We start from the raw sequence: 18,006 nt of genomic DNA, 5'->3' as shown, positions 1-18,006 counted from the left end.
GCAATGTCTGCTGAGTTGAATGGGGCCCCAAGAAGATGGCAGGGAGTAGACACAAGTCATGAAGTCAATGCCCACTCTTCTGGGAGGTCCTGGGGCAAAGAGGGCCAGAGAGATTCCCATGCCCTCTGGCTCACCATGGAAGAGATCATTCTTCAGGTGCCTTATAGGAGAGAAACTATCTTATGAGTTCATTCACAGGTGTGGCAAAGGATTGCTATGTGCCCATCACCATATTAAGGTGGAGGGGGAAGACTTGGTGTTCTGCAGTGATTGGTAAGACTCTGCTCTCTGCAAGGTCTGAACCTCCCTTTCCTTTCCAACTTTAGTCACCATCATCATTAACTCCCTGCTCCATTTGCTGAGTACCAGTCACCACCCAGCCACAGTATAACCCTCATCTGACCTCCTGCCCATCAACTGCCTAAGCAGTGGAGAAGGATGAGATGCAGGCCAGTTTCTTCTGAAACCTCAGAGCTCTATTTAGCCTTACTCACATTTCATCATAGAGAAGAGCAGAGAAAATCATTCTCGTTTCAATGAAGGAGAAATTGAGGTCCAAGGAGAGGCTGAGGGGTATCTGGGTAGAACCCTATTTTTCTGATCCCAGTCCTTCCACCCCCTCCAGCATCAGATCTAGAACCCAGAAGTAACCCCTTTTTCATTATCTTTGGGATACTTCCCCTGTGGCCTTGGTTTTATTCCTGTTATTTACAGTCTGTCCTGAGGATCCAGAGGCGAAAAGGATCTTGAGGAAAGAGGAGGAGTTGGTAAAGGGAGTGGGGACATAGGAAGGGTCATGAGCCAAAATGACGTGGTGACTTCTGACTTCCCTTTCCTAGATTCAGGCTGATGAGGGGGAAATGGTGCTGTCCTGATAGTTTCCACGGTTAGAGTCCTCAGGTACCTTCTGCTCTTATCTTCTCTCTGCCATAGTCTTGGCCTCCGCCTTGTCCCACCCCGTGCCCAGTGCCCTCTCCTCTGGCTGGGGAGGAAGCACCTACTGGACTAAGCTGGATCGATTGTAGATGGTGCAATCCCTACCCATGTTCCAGTTTCTCCTTGCCTGCCTATACTTCCTCCCTGAGGTCTTTCCTCATCTCTATCTCTTGTCCTAAGAGTTGGCATCAGGGTGTTAGAGAAAAAAGTGTTTAAGTGGCCTCATTTTCCTTATTGGGCTTAGTGGGTACAGTGATTTCCCCAAGTTTATAATTTTTACAGAGGAGCCTAGAACTCACAGGTCTCTTTCTATGACTCACCCTGCCTCCCTGTGATAGGATGAAGTCCCGAATGACAGAGGTGGAGCTAGAACCCACGTCACTCAGAGTTCAATGCCCTTTTGGGTTACGTATGTGTGTGTTTGTGTGTGGGTGCACGTGAGACGCGATAGGGGAGGGGCATCTCTGCTATCTGAAGCTCTTTCTTTTCTTCCTCCTTTGTCTCAATAAACCTGACTCAGACTCTGTCATCCCCTGTTCTGTTTTTTCATTTCTTTCCCACTTTACCCACCGTTATTGTTTCTACCCCTGAAGGATCACAGTCTCACTTTCATCTCCTCTGTAAAACTAGCTAACTTTTCATATCCTAGATCCACCCATTGCTCACTATCTTTTCTTCTTCTTTTTAATAGAATTTTATTGAATAATTCAGTATCACATGTGCCAAGGGTTTAAACTTAATGAGTAAAGCAACAATTATCCTAAATCATGAAAGAAATTCACCTTTTGTGCCAAGCTTTGTGTTAATGGCTTTGGCAGTTTGCACAGACTATTGAGAGTCTTTGTAATATTAAAAATGGGACATTGATGTTGTTATTAATTTTAATATGAACTATTAATATTGCCACCACTTATAAAATGCTTAATGTATGGCAAACACTTGCTAAACACTTTATATGCATTTAATCATAAAATCAACTCTGTGAGAGGTATTAGTGAGTTTCTCATTTACTTAACTTTTTTCCCCCAGTGCTGGGGCTCCAGACCAGGGCTTTGCACATGCTAGGTAGGCTCTCCACTAGGCTACATCCCCAAGCCTCCCATTCATTTTAGATGAGGAGCCTGAGGCTCTCCTGGTTTCTTCACAATGGAAAGTGGCCAGTCTGACCCTTGCATTACATTCTTTTCTTTTTTATTTGTTCTTTTTAATCACACATGACAGCACAATGTGTTTTGACATATTATTCATACATGCACATTCTTCCATTCTTGTGGTTGTACATGATGTGGAGTTACACTGATCATGTACCTTGCACTACATTCTAATGAACTTGTTTTCTTCCAAAGCTCTGCTTGGGCCTCACTCCTACTGTACCTGGCCTTTTTGTATGTTGATAGTGAACCCCTTCCTCCTTGAGTCCACTTTCAACCTACTAGTTCTCCAGAAGCTGGAGGACAGGGTAAAGTCAGTCCCACCACCAGTGGGGGCACCTAAACCCTCCATTCCCATTACAGATGCCCTGCCTTTAGGGTTAGGATGGCAGAGGCAGGAAAACCAGAGGTAGGAAAAGCTAAGGCAGGAGGGCTTGGGGCTGGAAGGTCAGCTGGTGGATCAAAGGGAGAAGAGGCAGGGAGCTCTGCTGTACATCATAAAGCCCCAGGACAGCACTTTCTGGTCCCCCTGTGTTTTCTACAGCCTCAGCACCTGAAAGACTTAGCGTATGGGGGAAGGCATTGTATTCCGTGGGCATTTGAGTCAATATTGCACTCAGGGTATAGAATTTGCTTGGGAGAAGCCCTGCCTAAACTGGGATAGTATTTTACATTAACAGAGGATGACAGGATATGGGGACTGAGAGGGACCCTGACAACAAAACAAACAAGAAAGGAAGAAAAAAAAAAGACCCCAAAGGACAAACAAAAATAAACCCCAAGGGGACATTGGGAAAAGTGGCACTGTGTCTCTCATAGACAAAGGGGGCCCTTTGTTTGCAAACTAAGAATTGGGTGTTCTCTGCTTCTAAATGCTATGTATCTCTGGCCCTCACTCTTCTCATCTAGAAAGTCAGAGGGTTCCATAAATTCTCTTTCTAGGGTCAGTTCTGATGGATGTGACAAAATATTTGGGAAAAGGGTGTTGAAAATGGACTTTTGATATCTCCTGGAGATACCCAAATATCCAAAGCATCTTCACAAATACGGTCTCATTGATCTTCATGGCCTCATTTCCCCTTGTAGGTGGGCAGACACTTTACCCCCTTTAATAAGAGGAACCAATCAAAGCTCAGGAGCAGGGTTGCCTGATGTCCCACAGTTGCTGGCAGAGCTGGGATCAACAGCTGGGGGCACCTGTCAGGTGGAAACTGGTTAAGAGCCAGAGGGTGGGGGCCAAGGGTTAAGGTCCCAATTAGGGCAGAAAACTAAGATTAGAATTGACTTTGAGTATTGGTTTGGATGGGCAAACTCCCACCAGAGAGGGGGAGTAGAATGCCAGTGGGAACTCCAGGGTAAAGGGGAGGGCCACTAAGAAACACTGAGTACTTCCCACAGTCAGACGTTTGTGTATTGTTTCAGTAAATCCATACAGCAACCTGGCCTTGCAAATCGAAAAACAGGCTCAGAGAGGTTAGATCATGTGTTTAAAATCACCTAGCTAAAAAGTAGTGGATTCTGAACTGGAACTTAGTCATTTTGACAATTTGACTCCAAAATCATAGGTCTTCCCATTCGTAGCTGAGAAAGGCCAGGGCTGGGGGCGGCCGGGGAGGGGGTGGTGTCAGTGCACCTTGGGGTTTGGTTGCGAGTGGGTGGATGGGTGGGCTGAGGGTGCAAGGCCGCGGGATCTGGGGCTCTGGTGCCTCTGACTGGGCTACAAAGCGTTAAAGAACCTTGGCCCCCTCCACCCTCCACCCCCGCCTCCTCCCCGGGCTCTTCCTGTCCCTGTTGCAACACCGCCCGCCACTCTCCCTTCCCCTCCCACCTTCTCTCTCCTCTCTGCTTTAATTTTCTCCTGTAAGTTCTTTAGATTCAGCCTCCATTTCTGGCCTCCTGGGTTCGAGGTCCCTGGTCCTGGGTTGTGGTATCCTGCCCCAAGTTTCAACGCTCAACCCCCGACTCTCACCCCAAGGCCCAGACGGCGCTGGGGACCTCCTGGGCAGACCCGTGCGACTCCGGTTGCTGCCGTGCCGCTGGCGCCGCCACCACCACCGCCGCCGCCGCCGCCGCCGCCCCGAGCCCCAATGGGGGAGTGAAGCCCACAGCCGGCCCGACATGGGCCTCCCCATCGTACCTGGCCTGCTGCTGCCACTGGTGAGACCAGGGTCAAAGGGAAGAGTGGGCTGGGGGCATGCGCCTCCTGGCAGGAGGGGGCCAGACTTTCCAGTCTCGGCCTGTCCTTGGTGCCAGTCTCAGGCCGGCTTGGCCTGACCTCAGGCGCTGACCGTTCAGGTTTCCCCATTCACCCTTCTCTAGGAGAAGGGGCTGCACTGAGGCCGGGGCAGAGGGGGGCAGGGAGGGACGAGTTTGAAAGGGAGAGAGTGAAAGGAAGCTCTGACAGCCCAGGAAGTTGGATTGGGCCAGGGGGTGTCTGGGAATTTGGGGGTTGGTGGAAGGTCAAGGGTGGGGCGGATTTGGCAGGGGGGAAGAAAGGAATGAAAGAAGGAGGTGGATCCTTTTGGAGTCCAGATGATTTGGAATTTAGTCCCTCTGGGCAGCTGGATGGCTCAGGAGTGTGTTGGGTGGTAAGGCCACCTGTGGAATTCAGCTGAGCAACCTGTTAGGGCAGGAGTTGAATGGCTTGTGAAATGGGGAAACTGAGCCTGGGAAGCAGATGATGGGTTGGTGGGGTGGGTTTGGGATGCTGTGAGTGGGGGGTATTGGAGAGTGGAGTGAGATACTGGGTAGGGACAAGGCAACCAGTGGATAGCTGTCTTGGGCCCTGGGAGGCCCAGGTTTCCCACCTGGGGGCATACTCTGTCCTTCTGCCTCAGCCTCAGCTCCCAGACTCCTTCCAACCCCCTCCCCATAGACCTAAACAACAATCATTTGGTTTCTAAATCCTGTGTTCAGTTTGGGGAAGTTGGTAGCAAGTTGTTTTCGTCACTGGAAAATGTCCCTTTCTCTGGCCTCAGCCTTGTTTTAAGGTATCCTTGATCTTCACCTGTGTCCTGGAATCATCTTGCTCAGATACCTGGAGCCCCCAGCTTCCCTGCTTAGTGGGGTGGAGTTTCCTACCTTTGTGGGCAGTTTCTCCGGGTCCCTGCTGTTCCCTGTCTTTCCCCCACCATGCCTTCCTTTTCTGTCACTCTCCTGAGCCCTGCTTGTGAGCACCTTTCATCCCTCCCTCCACCTCTGTTCTCTCATCTAGTCTCACATTTCTAGACTTCAAGTGGCACCTGTCTCTGTTATGTCTCTTCTCATTTCTCCATCTTCCTGTTTCCCCAGTCCTACCTTTTCTTCCCATCTTAGGACTGTCCTTCCATTGGCTACTCTCCCCGCACCATCCAGCTGCCCTGTCCTCTTAATTCTGTTCTCTCTGTGGTGGTCGATCACCTGGATTCATGCCACAGCTTGTGAACCTGAGCTGGTTATTGACCACTAATGCTTTAAGTTCTTTATCTTTAAAATGGACATAATCATGATGATCTTGTGGTGTTATTTTTAAATTTAAATAGATGGATACATGTTAAGTGTATTTTCAATTTATTAAGTGCCTACTCTGTGAAAGACACTGTTTCAGGTGCTGGGATTTCAGTGGTGTATGAAATTCTTACTCTCAAGTTTATGGTCTAGTAGGGATAACAGAAAGCACTCAATAAATCTTTAGCTTGTACATTATTGTCATTAGTGGTATTAGTAGTAATTATTCAGTGGCTACTTGTGTTTGGAAAACAGAAAGTAAAGGTAGTCTAAATATGGGTAAATGCCTGGGCTAGGAGTATAGCTTAGTAGCAGAGCACTTGTCTAGCATTTGTGGGTTCAATCCTCAGCATGGGGTACGAGGAGAGTGCCTGGTACCAGGCTGCTGCAGCCCTGGTGGGGATGTGACCATTAGGGATGGAAACCTTGCCTGGAGCTGAGGGGGCAACAGGAGACAGGCAAGGTCTGTAGAGGGCTGTCCATGGGCTTTTCAGGTGAGCACCATTCAACTAACAGTACAGAGCACACAGTACAGAGCGCAGAGTATATGGTGTATGTGTCAGTGGGAGGTGTTGGTGGGAATAGGGAACAATGAATACGGGAAGAGTGTGGCAAAGCAAGTAGGAGTTTGCTATTCTCAAAGAGTTTGCAGTCTAGGGGCCAAGATAGCAAAAAAAGTAAAAATGACTTCAGAACACAATGGAGGAGCCAGGCTCTTATAATAGGGTTGGGGATGTGGCTTAGTGGTTGAGTACCCTTGAGGTCAATCCCAGGTACCCCGAGGAAAAGACCCATTGGAGTCCAGCTGCCTTTCTTTTTTTCTTTTTCTTTTCTTTCTTTCTTCTTCTTCTTCTTCTTCTTTTTTTTTTTTTTGTACCAAAGATTTAGCCCAGGGGTAGTTTACCATTGAGCCACATCCCCAACCCTTTTTCATATTTTATTAAAAGACAGGGTCTTGGGGCTGGGGCTGTAGTTCAGTGGTAAAGTGCTTGCCTCACATGTGTGAGGCACTGGGTTCAATCCTCAGTACCACATAAAAATAAATAAAGACATTGTGTGTTCATCTTCAAATAAATAGATATTAAAAAAAAAAAAAAAGACAGGGTCTTGCTGAGTTGCTCAGAGCCTTGCTAAGTTACTGAGGCTGGCTTTGAACTTGTGATCCTCCTGCCTCAGCTTCCTGAGCTTCTGGGATTACAGGCATACGCCACTGTACCCAGCTCCAGCTGCTTTTTCTTGCTTAGTGAATCTCAGCTCCAGGAAACCAGGAGTTTCCCCAGCTGATTCAGGTGTCTCTGCTAAGCTGTGGGCTGGAGCGCTCTTCCCATCCTAGGGCTTACAGTGGACTGTCTTCAACTCATTGAGAGTTCTTAAGAGGATGATTATCCATCTCAGCATCCCCATCACCCACATGGGGCCTGGCAAAGACCGTCCTTTAACTGTTGAATCAATTAAGGAACAAGAGATTGGTTGGATGAAATGAGGGAAGGAAAGCCTCATAGAAAAGTGGATTTGGAGGGCTGGGGATGTGGCTCAAGCGGTAGCGTGCTCGCCTGGCATGCGTGCGGCCCAGGTTCGATCCTCAGCACCACAAACAAAGATGTTGTGTCCGCCAAAAACTAAAAAATAAATATTAAAAAATTCTCTCTCTCCCCCTCTCTCTTTAAAAAAAAAAAAGTGGATTTGGAGTTGACGTCTAAGTCACTGTCTGGCAGCTAGAAGGGAGGGAGGCAGAAGAATTGGGAGACTGGTTTAGAGGAATGGAGAGATGGGATTTTGCTGAGGGGTGGTGGGGACAGGAGCTAAATATACTACTAGCTGGCCTGGAACCTCCATGTGAGGAACAGTAGAAAATGAGAGTGGAAATATTGGAGTGAGTGGGTATGTGTGAAAAAGAACCTTGAGTATGGATCCAGGTGGAGAGTTTCATTCATTAACTATTCTTTAGCGGCCCATTCTGTGCCTAGACTATGTTCAGAATAAAAGTGCCTAGATATCCCTGACATGTGCATTCAGGGAAGGAATGAAAATGATGTTTCCAGCAGGCCCTGGAGATGGAGAAGATTCTCACACTTGTGGTACAAGTTGAAGCCTGAACACAGATAAGAAAGTATGTGGGAAGCCTGACAAGGTGGCTGCAGTCCCAGCTCCCTGGGAGGCAAACAAAGGCAGAAGAATCACTTGAGCCAGGAGTTCAGGGCATTCTGAGCAGCATAGGAAAGATTGGAACAGGAAAGAGAAAGACCTTTACAATCATCAATAATCCAGATGTGAGGCCATCGAGGAACATGGAGAAGAAAGAAAAATCACAGAGGAAGGACTGGCAAATGAACTGATAGGACAGCAGCAGGGTTAGGGACAGGGGCTGTGAGGAGAGGGCTGGGCAAATATCTTGGCATTGGCACCAAGAATTTTGTGGTGTGACTCTAGGTGAGAGATGAATGAATTAAGTTTGGGGCATATTAAGGGTTGGGGACTAGCCAAGTGGAAATGTGGGTCTTAACAGCGGGTCTCAAAATCTTCAGTAGAGGCATGTGCGTGTGTGTGCCTGTGTGTGCCTGTGTGTGTTGGGAATGCTGAGTCTGAAAACTCTCCCCAGGTTATAAATGTACTTTAATGTGGGGAGTGCTGTCTCCCCACTTCCCTCTTGAAGTCATCATTAGTTTCAACTAGAATGGAAGACAGACTGATCAATCCATGTTAATCTGTCCCTCTAGTTCTGTGGGCCTGATAGAGAGGATTCCCGTGAGAGGAAGACAGGGCTCTGACCAAGATACTCTCTGATCTCTCATTTCATGGGGCTTGTGGTCTGTTTGGGAAGATCATATCTATTCATCTTAAATAACCTTTGTATGATAAGAGACCAAAGTAGGTATGGTCAGTTCGTGTTATTCAAGGTTGCTGAGGGATGAGTGGCTAATGAACTTGGGTGAGGAAAACATGTGTCATCATCAATAGAGGGCTTCATGGTGGGGGTGGGATTTCAACAGGGTCCTTGGAGGAGACAATATCATGAGCTCTTCCAAGATCTTGACATTAAATGGACAAACACATTTTAATTTAATGAACACATTGTTGTGGGGAAATGGCAGAGCAAAGTGGGTCCCTGAGAGGTGGCTGGGTCAGGGTTAGACCACAGGGTCCATCTCTACTTCTCCACTCTACTCTGCAGCCCTGGGACCAGCACCGGAAGTCACACTTTAAAGTCTCCCCAGACGGAAGTTGTGGGGGGAGATGAAGAGGTGCTGGGTCACCCCCTCAAGTCTCTCTCCACAGGAACCCCCAGCTTCCTGCCCTTCCTCTGCTCCAAGTAGAGGCAGTCAGACTGGGGTTGGGCCCTCAGAGCTCACCTCCTGGTTCTATAGTTTTGCCACTTAAGACAAGTGCTATGGATTGGGCTCACTGGGCCAGCTGGTGCCAACAAATGGTGCCCACTGGTGGGGAGCCTGAGGGCCCTGGCACCTTAGGGTCAGAAAGGGCTGGCCTGGAGCATGCTGTGAGCAGTGAGAGGCTTGAGCAATAGAGCTGGTTCCTTCTCACATCTTTTTTGCTTGCTCTCTCATTCCTGGAAATGAGTTTTTATGGCTCTGCAGTTTTTCCTGTGCAGTCACTAGGCTTGGAAAGGAGCTATGGAGCCTCAGAACTGGCCCTATTTTCTAGGGATTGTCCGGGACTTCAGGGAGGTTCCCAAACCCAACACAACTAGCCAGAACAAGGCAGGCTGTGGGAATGTGGTGAACCCAGAGTGGGAGGGCAGCCTTGGATGGCTTCCTATTGGAACTAAGGGGTGTCAGGAGGCTGGTGCAAGAGTCCAGGGAAGGGTTTATCTGTCCTCGAACTTGTTGAACTGGGAGAAGAAACAGGGCGGGGCCTAGTCTAAAGGAAGGATGCGGAGGGGGGGAAGGAACTGAGTGGTCCTCTGGGAGGGGCAGCTATTGACCTGAAGGGCGGAAGCCAAGGGTCGAGGGAGACTTCCCTTTGGGATGGACTGGAAGAGGGAGGCATTTCCCTGAAATCTGTGGGCCAAGTGGGACAGGGGTCCATTGCCTGTCTCTTTTAAGGAGAACAGGGGGTGAAAAGGGGTGCTGAGTAGAGTGGGAGAGAGAGATGGGCCCACTGGAGGAAGGGATGAGATGGCATCCTACTTGCTGGCTGGCCCTGCCTTTTGCTGACTCATGACCCTTGAGGAGCTGGGGAAGCTGAAGTTGATAGTTCCTTCTCCTCTCCCCTCCATCCCCTCCCTCTGGACTGAGTCACTGGGGCGGAGCTGCTGGGAAAAGATTTCCCCTTCCCGGATCTGACTTAACCCCCAAAGTTCTGGATAGGGAGGGACACGTGTGTGCTTGGCCTGAGAAAGCCTCTCTCCTTACTTGCCTCTATGAGGCTCATTCCTCACCGGCCAGAGGTCCCTGAAAAGCTCCCTTCAAGGCTATCCTGGAACTGGAGCCCCTCAGTGCCTCTTCCTGACTGCCTCTGCCCGTTGGCTTTGCTCCAAGCCCCTTGGATAGGATTCAAAGTGTCAGTGACCTTAGGTACTCCATGTTCTTCTTCGGGGAAAGGAACCACACATTTCAGGATTGGGAAGTTCTTCCCATAACCAACCCTTCCTGTTGCCCTAGGAGCCCCTGCCTTCTGAGTGTGTGGGCACACGCCTGCCTACAGGGGTTGCTACTGTTTCTGTGTATGGCTTCCCATGTTTGTGGCTGAGGTTTGAGCTTCCGGACCTGCGCAGCCGCTGGCAGCAGTGGCTCCTGGCAGATGACAGGGTGCAACTTGCCTGCCTGCTTGGAGCTGTTAGGACCTCAGGGCCTGCAGGGAGCTGTCAAGGCCGGGCGGCTGTGGCCTGCCAGGCCTTCTCCTGGGTTTCTATGATCCAATTAGTCTGTTTCTCCCCAGTGGGGCTGCTCTTGTGTGTGTGTGTGTGTGTGTGTGTGTGTGTTTGTGTGCCGGGGTTTGAACCAGAGAAATACTATCACTGAACTACATAATCCACTCTTTTAAAATTTTATTTTGAGACAGGGTCTTGCTAACTTGCTCAGGGTCTCACTCAATTGCCCAGGCTGGTCTCAAACTTGTGCTCCTGCTGCCTGAGCTTCCTGAGAAACTGGAATTACAGGCATTACATCATGTGCCATCATGCCAGGCTTATCCCAGTGTTTAATAAACTTTTGAGGACATCCTAAATTGTTACAAAAAATGGCTCGTATCAGGGGGAAAGGAGAAGAATCAAGGCTCAGAGAGAACCAAAAATGAAGCCAGGACAGATTAAAGAGCAGTCTGAGCGGAGCTAAATACGACTCCTGGCTTTGCTTTCTCCATACTGAAACCAGAACCAGGAAAGCAATTTAGCTGCTGTGGGCCTGGCCCAAACCTACGCAGCTCTGAAGTCTGCCTTCCAGATACCCTGCTGTGCAAAGGGCTGATCTCAGGCACACCCTCCTGACCAGTCAGTTGAGCCTGATCTCCAGCTTCTGGACAGCTCTAGTTACTTGTGACCTGCATGCCTTTGCCCACTCCTGCTCCCACCTAAAGTTTCTCACCGCCTACCCTATCCTTTACCCCTGAAGTTTCACTTTGACTCCCCTCCCTATTTGTCCTCACCAGCTTAGTGTGTGTGCTTATAAATTTAGCTGTGGAAGGTGATGCGGCATGAAGTATGCGGGCAGGGTCCTGAATAAGGTTTGATGCTAATGTATAAAGAAATGCTTGGCTGGGGGTGTAGTGCTTGCTTAGCTTATAGGAAAAAAAAATGTCCTTCTTTTGCTTCTGTCTACTCCCTAGGGATGGTACCTGTAGGAATGTCATTCACCTTCATCCCCATCTGATTTTCCCAAAATACTTTTTATAATTTATTTATTTTTGTGGTACTGGGGATTGAACCCAGGGGCACTTGATCACTAAGCTACATCCCCAGCCCTCTTTTAGTGTTTTAGTTTGAGGCAGGGTTTTGTTAAGTTCCCCGGGCTGGTCTTGAATTTGTGATCTTCCTGACTCAGACTCTTTCATTTCTGGAATTACAGGCATCCCCCACCCATGCTCAGCTTATCCAAAATACTTTTTAGTGGTATAACAATCCAGGAAAGTTTACAGATCCTAACTGTTTTCTTCTGTAAATGTTTACAAAGTGAATACACTGAGAACCCTGCCAGACACAGATGGAGAAATGTCACCTCTATCTTTAGGGTGGCTAGTTGGAAAAAAAAGGGCCATAGTGGAAGTGATCTGCCGGTTCCCAATCCAATAAAACATCTTCTGGGCTGGAGGTGTAGCATGTGTGCTTAGCACATGGGTGGACCTGGGTTCCAACTCTAACACTGCAAACAACGACAACTCTAAACATTCCTTGAACATCTGCCCTGTGGCCAGCAATGTTGGCTGTGGTGGGGAACTGTGAATCAGGATAAGATATAGCCTGGGCCTGGGGCTTACTAGACTTGATTTGAAGGAGCAAAACTTAGCACACAGGACAGCTAGAGAACAATTAAGTGCTAGATTGCTCTGCATCCCCTGTCCAAGGGGCGAACAGTTCCTTGAGGAAGGACTTGAGCCACAGAGGTTTTAGATTTGCTGCCCCTAGTCCGCCCGCCCCTCCCTCTCCTGATGGTGTCCCCTCTCTCTGATTCTTCCTCAGGTGCTTCTGAACGTGTTGGTGGGGATACACCCCTCAGGGGTCATTGGACTGGTCCCTCCTCTTATGGACCGGGAGAAGAGGGATAGTCTATGTCCTCAGGGGAAATACAACCACCCTCAAAATCATTCCATCTGCTGTACCAAGTGCCACAAAGGTAGGAGAAAGTGGTAACAGTGAGTCCCCTCAGTTGTGGGGCCTTGAGTCTTCCTTTGCTTGTTACAGATGTTCGAGAACTTAGGACCCACCCTGATTCCTCTAACTTTACTGCCTCTATTGGGCTGGAATTTTCTCCCTCTTTTCTTCTCCTAGAGACTTCCTTCTGTGAGCTCTGAGCTCAGCCTAACCCTGACACCCCATTTGTAGGAACCTACTTGTACAATGACTGTCCAGGCCCAGGGCTGGACACGGACTGCAGGGAGTGTGAGAATGGCACCTTTACTGCTTCAGAGAACCACCTCAGACAGTGCCTCAGCTGCTCCATGTGTCGGAAAGGTGTGTCTCAGGAGAGGCTGAGGGCTCTAATGGGAGTGTGTATGGTCCAAATTCTTGGGGGGACTTGAGTGTCCTGTGAGGTATGTGCATCGATGCTGGGGGGTGTGGGCAGGATGAGTGTGCTCGTGTGGGCTGTATGCGTGGTGTGAATGTATGTTACAGAGACAGGTGTATGTGGTGGTGGGGGTGAAGGGACACAGGGAAAGGAGAAGTTGAGTAAATATGGCAAAGGGATGCAGAACTCAAGCCCCATCTTCTTCCCTCACCAGAACTATCCCAGGTGGAGCTTTCTCCTTGCACAGTGAACCAGGACACTGTGTGTGGCTGCAAGAAAAACCAGTTCCGCCAATATTTTAGTGGAAAACGTTTTCGCTGCATGAACTGCAGCCTCTGCCTCAACGGAACCGTGAATATCCCCTGTGAGTGTGGCCTGCCTGATCCCAAGACCAAGCCATCCCTGCCCTGGGGTCAGCCCATCTCCCAGAAGGAAGGTCGTCACCTTGCTGCACCCTATGAGGAGTGTGCCCCTTCCTACTCCTGTGGTCATGGGTCTGAGGACCATGTCCATCCCACCCTACCCCACCTTCGTCTTCTGGTCCCCAGGGTGCAGGGTGCATCTTCTGTAGCTGTGCCTTCTCCCCACAGGCCAGGAGAGCCAGAACACCGTGTGCAACTGCCATGCAGGGTTCTTTCCAAGAGAAAATGAGTGTGTCTCCTGCAGTGAGTGAGTATCTGCCAGCAGCAGGTGTTGGATGGGGGGCTGAGATGAGTGGGGTGACTGTGGTTGAGAGGCCCTAGCAGAGCAAGGGAAACACTCAGAATGCACATTCTCCTACTGGCCAGCCAAGTGGGAGACACTTCATCAAGATACCAGACGACCTTCCCTCTTCCCCAAAAAATGTTCCTCAAATCTTAAGAAGTCTTTGAGCCAGGCTCAGTGGTGTACTCCTGTAATCCCAGCAGCTCTGGAGGCTGAGGCAGAAGGATCACAATTTCAAAGCCAGCCTCAGCAATTTAGCAGGGCCCTAAGCAACTCAGCAAGACTCTGTATCTAAATAAAATGTAAAAAAAGGGCTGGAGATGGGGCCCAGTGGTTAAGCTCCTGAAGGGTTCAATCCCCAGTACACACACACACACACACACACACACACAAGTCTTTGGATAGAAGCTCATTCCCCCAGGACTTGCAGTCCTTCCAATTCAGGTTTTCAAACACTTGAGCAACAGGGTGTATTGTTGTTCATTGATTCTAGGACATCATCTACTTTCACATTTCTGAAATCAGACTGTGCCTTACAACAATTGATGATGTATCATGGTTTAATTGGCAGCTTTTGAGCATGTGCTGTGTGTGTGGTATATCAAGAATGGTATCTCTTATTATTGATGGCATCTTAGGTTTGCTATGATATGGTATTTCTGCCTCAGTCCTCTTGATAAGGCCTTCTCATTCCTGGATCAGTAGATGCTGTTCTTTTCTTTCTTTCTTTTCTCAGTACCCAGGAGTGCTTTACTACTGAGCTACATTCCCAGCCCTTTTTATTTTTTATTTTGAGACAGAGTCTCGATAAGTTGCCTGGGCTGGCCTTAAAACTTGCTGAGGCTGACTTTGAACTTGCAATCCTTCTGCCTCTGCCTCCCAAGTCACTGGGATTACAGTGACTTGTCACCATGCCTGACTCAGAGGTTGTTTTTGCACACTTGCTTGCAAAGAAGAAATTTTGAGGGCTCTCAGAGTTGAACTGACCTGGACCTAAATCCCAGCATAGCTACTTGGAAGCTGTACAACCTTGGGCAAGTTATTAACATCTCTGAGCCTTATTTTTCTTACCTTTAAAGTAAGGATATTGGGGCTTAGGGTGTAGATCAGTGATAGAGCACTTGCCTAGCACTTGGGAGGCCCTGGTTTCTGTCCCCAGTAACATACACACATACATACACACACTTACAAAAGTGTCTGACACAAAACTGTTTATTTTCTTTTTTTCAACCAAGCGTTATTCTTCTTGAGAGTTTTTACCTTCATCCCACATGGTTTTCACCATGAGCTTGTGAGGTGGGCCAAAGTGCCTTTCCCTGCTGTCAGATTCCTACTAAGAACTCATGTTCTCAAGCTCCTTCTAGCTTCCCCAATGTAGTTATCACTCCACATGTGAAAATGTGCTGCTTCTATAGAGGACTCTGGCTGCCCTTAGTGAGATGTAGGGGCATCTGTGTGGGGTGCAGCAAAGTGACGACCTTCCTTTCATGTGCATGTTTGTCACCCCCACACTCAAAGCCAGGTACTATCACTGACAATGTTATTTGAGAAAAAGTGCTTTAGACCTCTTGTGTTGTCTGCATTCCATCCCTGTGACATACTACCTGAGGCAATCAACTGATAAGGAGGAAAACTTTATTTTGGCTCAGAGTTTCAGAGGTTTTAGTCGATGATCATCTGGCTCTACTATTTCTGGTCCTGTGATAAGGCAGAACATCATGGCTGGAGTATGTGGTAGACCAAAGCTGCTTACCTCATGGAGGTTGGAAAACAGGGAAAGAAAGAAACTGGGGGCAGGGGAGAGGGGCTGTGGGCCCATTTTAATCCAAGAGCCCATCCCCAGTGACCTAACTTCCTCCCACTAGGCCCCACCTCCTAGAGGTTCCACCACCTCCCAGTAGTGCCTCAGACTGGGACCCAGCCTTCAACACATTGGGGAGACATTCCAGATCCAAACCATAGCACCTCTCTCTGCCACAATCCTACCAACAATGTATTAATAAACAATATTATATCAATATTGTATTAATAAACTTATTAATAATTACCATTTATCAAGTACTGACGATGTCAGGCTAATTAGCCCTATTGTACTGGTGAGAACACTGAAGCTTAGAGGTGAAATGACTTGCTTATTTCACAGTGATACTTAATGAATGGGCTGGAATTTATATCCTGACCTTAACTACCTTGAATTTTATTTTTTTTTCCGATGATGGAGATGGAACCTAGGGCCTGGTGCAAATGTTCTACCATTGAATTATACCCTGGTCTTGTAACCTTGAATGCTTTTAACTTTCTCAACATAGCTTTTTCAAGATCCCTTCTAAATCTAAAATTAAATAGTTCTGTGATTAACTGTTTCATTCTTTTGCATCACTTCTCAAGATAGGTTAAATTCCATTATATTAAGAGATAGCAAAAAATATTTGTAAAGCAAAGCATTTCCAACAATCTTTGTGTTCCTCTTGTTGTAGAGTCTCTTTTCACCAGTGCTGTCTCTTCTTTTAGATGTAAGAAAACCCCAGACTGCATGAATTTGTGTCTTCCCTTACTTAAAAATTTTCAGCCCCCTCCGGACTCAGGTAAGGAGAAGCCATATTGTGCCCATGTTCACCTGGCCTCCTGCCACCCCACGCATCCCTGGCTGTTCCCCCTCCCCTCCCCATTTACTGTGATCTGCTTTGTCTTCAGGTACTACAGTGCTGTTGCCCCTGGTGATCCTCTTTGGTCTTTGTCTTTTTTCCTTACTCCTCATTGGTTTAATGTGCCGCTACCCGCGGTGGAAGTCCAAACTCTACTCCATTGGTGAGTAGTGCCTTTGGGAAGGGAAAGAGTGTTTGGTGGAGATGTAGGAGATTAGATGGGTAAGATGGAGGGATATGAGAGGAAGTGTCCTTTTAGTTTGCTGCTGAGGACTCCAAGCTAGAGGTGGTCCTGGATGGCTGGTGGGAGGTAATGTGGCATCAGTAGTTCTCTAGTCCCCAGGGCCACATAGGCCCTGAGGCGTGTCACCGCAAGTCCCCATGGCCAGTCCCAGTGCAGGTTGCCAGGGCTGAGAGGGGAAGTGAAATTTATGATGGTTTCTCTCTCTCTCTCTCCCCTCAGTTTGTGGAAAATCAACTCCTGTAAAAGAGGTGAGATGAAACCTGGGACCTACCCCAAACTTCCCTGACTATTCCTCATAATTTTGGAATACCCAAATGTCTTTCACCATATGGGCTCTAGTAGTAATCCCATTTATCCCCAGACCCTCCAGAATAAAGAAGTTTGAGTTATTTTCTCTTCTCTTTCATTAATGCTGTGCCTTCTCTCTTTCAGGGGGAGCTTGAAGGAATTCCTACCAAGCACCAAGACTCAGGCTCCAGTCCCTTCCTCAGCCCCACCCAACCCTCCTGCCCCACTGATTGGTCCAACTTCAGGGCTGTGTCACCTCTGAGGGAGGTGACCCCAACCCACCAAGGGGCTGACCCCATCCTCACCATGCCCGTCACCTCCACGCCCATCGTCACCCCGGTTCAGAAGTGGGAGGACACCGCCCGCATGCAGCGCCCTGATGGTGAGTTTGGATGGAGCAAGGCTACATGGAGGGTGCCAGGGAAGGGCCGCCAATGGAGGTTCATTGTCTTTATCCTCTGTAGCCGACCCTGCGACGCTGTATGCAGTGGTGGATGGAGTGCCCCCATCGCGCTGGAAGGAGTTGGTGCGGCGTCTGGGACTGGGTGAGCACGAGATCGAGAGGCTGGAGCTGCAGAACGGGCGCTGCCTGCGCGAGGCGCACTACAGCATGCTGGCTGCATGGCGGCAGCGCACACCACGACACAAGGCCACTCTGGACCTGCTGGGCCAAGTGCTCCGCGACATGGACCTGCTCGGCTGTCTGGAGAATATAGAGGAGGCGCTGCGTAGCTCCTCCTCCTCCTCGCCCACAACCAGCCTCCTCCGATGAGGCCACGCCCCCGCCTCGGGGAAGAACACTGTCCTTGTGACCGCTGCTTCCAACTCGCGCCTCCTGCAGGGATGATCTTGCAACATGCCCCCTGGACCTCGTTTTCTGGAGAGAAAGGGCCTTGGAGGGGAAAGCGAGAGCCGGCAGCCGGCAGCCGGAGTCACTTACTCTGTGCTACCCGCTCCGTGTATATAGCTTTTCTCAGCTTGGCTGAGAGTTTCCAGAGCCCAAAGAGTGGTTTCTGGGATAGGTGCACCATGCCTCATGCCTGTTTTGGGTGTGGGGGACCCAGCAAGACTGCCTAGGGGCTCCTGGTTGGTCCTGGGCCCTTTTTCACAATAGATAAGCAATCTTTGAATCAATTATATCACACTAATGGAAACTTGGCACCATTTGCCCCCTGTCCAGGCAAGCACAGAGTAAGCTGAATTGTCCCAAAGCAGGGGCAAGCACAGAACAATGGGACTTCCAGCTGGAGCTGTGGACTTTTGTAAATACACTAAAACTGGGAAATTAAACCTCTGTGCCTGGAGGAGTGGTCATTCAGTGTGAGAGCCTGGGGCAGAGACCACAAATCTGAGCGGTGCAATGGTCCTGACTA

The 18,006-nt window shown here is 48.9% G+C and overlaps 1 protein-coding gene across 1 annotated transcript; it reads left to right on the top strand.

Annotated features, from left to right (window-relative positions):
- The first annotated feature begins 3,865 nt into the window (after positions 1–3,865).
- On the top strand, positions 3,866–17,937 carry Tnfrsf1a (TNF receptor superfamily member 1A). The gene is made up of 11 exons (XM_046424172.2): positions 3,866–3,947; positions 4,063–4,244; positions 12,205–12,358; positions 12,568–12,696; positions 12,966–13,115; positions 13,342–13,420; positions 15,968–16,041; positions 16,151–16,264; positions 16,565–16,593; positions 16,778–17,015; positions 17,098–17,937. Exons 2-11 carry the CDS (start codon positions 4,206–4,208, stop codon positions 17,403–17,405), a joined length of 1,314 nt encoding a protein of 437 aa, XP_046280128.1. The 5' UTR covers positions 3,866–3,947; positions 4,063–4,205; the 3' UTR covers positions 17,406–17,937.
- Positions 17,938–18,006: the final 69 nt, after the last annotated feature.

Source organism: Marmota monax, unplaced genomic scaffold (assembly GCF_021218885.2).
Source record: "Marmota monax isolate L192 unplaced genomic scaffold, Marmota_monax_Labrador192_F-V1.1 WCK01_AAM20220418_F8-fsc00186, whole genome shotgun sequence".
NCBI classification, from domain to species: domain Eukaryota; kingdom Metazoa; phylum Chordata; class Mammalia; order Rodentia; family Sciuridae; genus Marmota; species Marmota monax.
The sequence above is the reverse complement of the archived record's forward strand: the minus strand, read 5'-3'. Positions and strand labels throughout refer to the sequence as shown.

Excerpts from the sequence above, each read along its gene's own strand:
- Tnfrsf1a (XM_046424172.2), top strand. The coding sequence starts at position 4,206 with ATGGGCCTCCCCATCGTACCTGGCCTGCTGCTGCCACTG. Across the intron at positions 16,265-16,564 it reads GTCCAAACTCTACTCCATTG|TTTGTGGAAAATCAACTCCT; the intron begins GTGAGTAGTGCC and ends CTCTCCCCTCAG. Across the intron at positions 17,016-17,097 it reads CCGCATGCAGCGCCCTGATG|CCGACCCTGCGACGCTGTAT; the intron begins GTGAGTTTGGAT and ends TATCCTCTGTAG.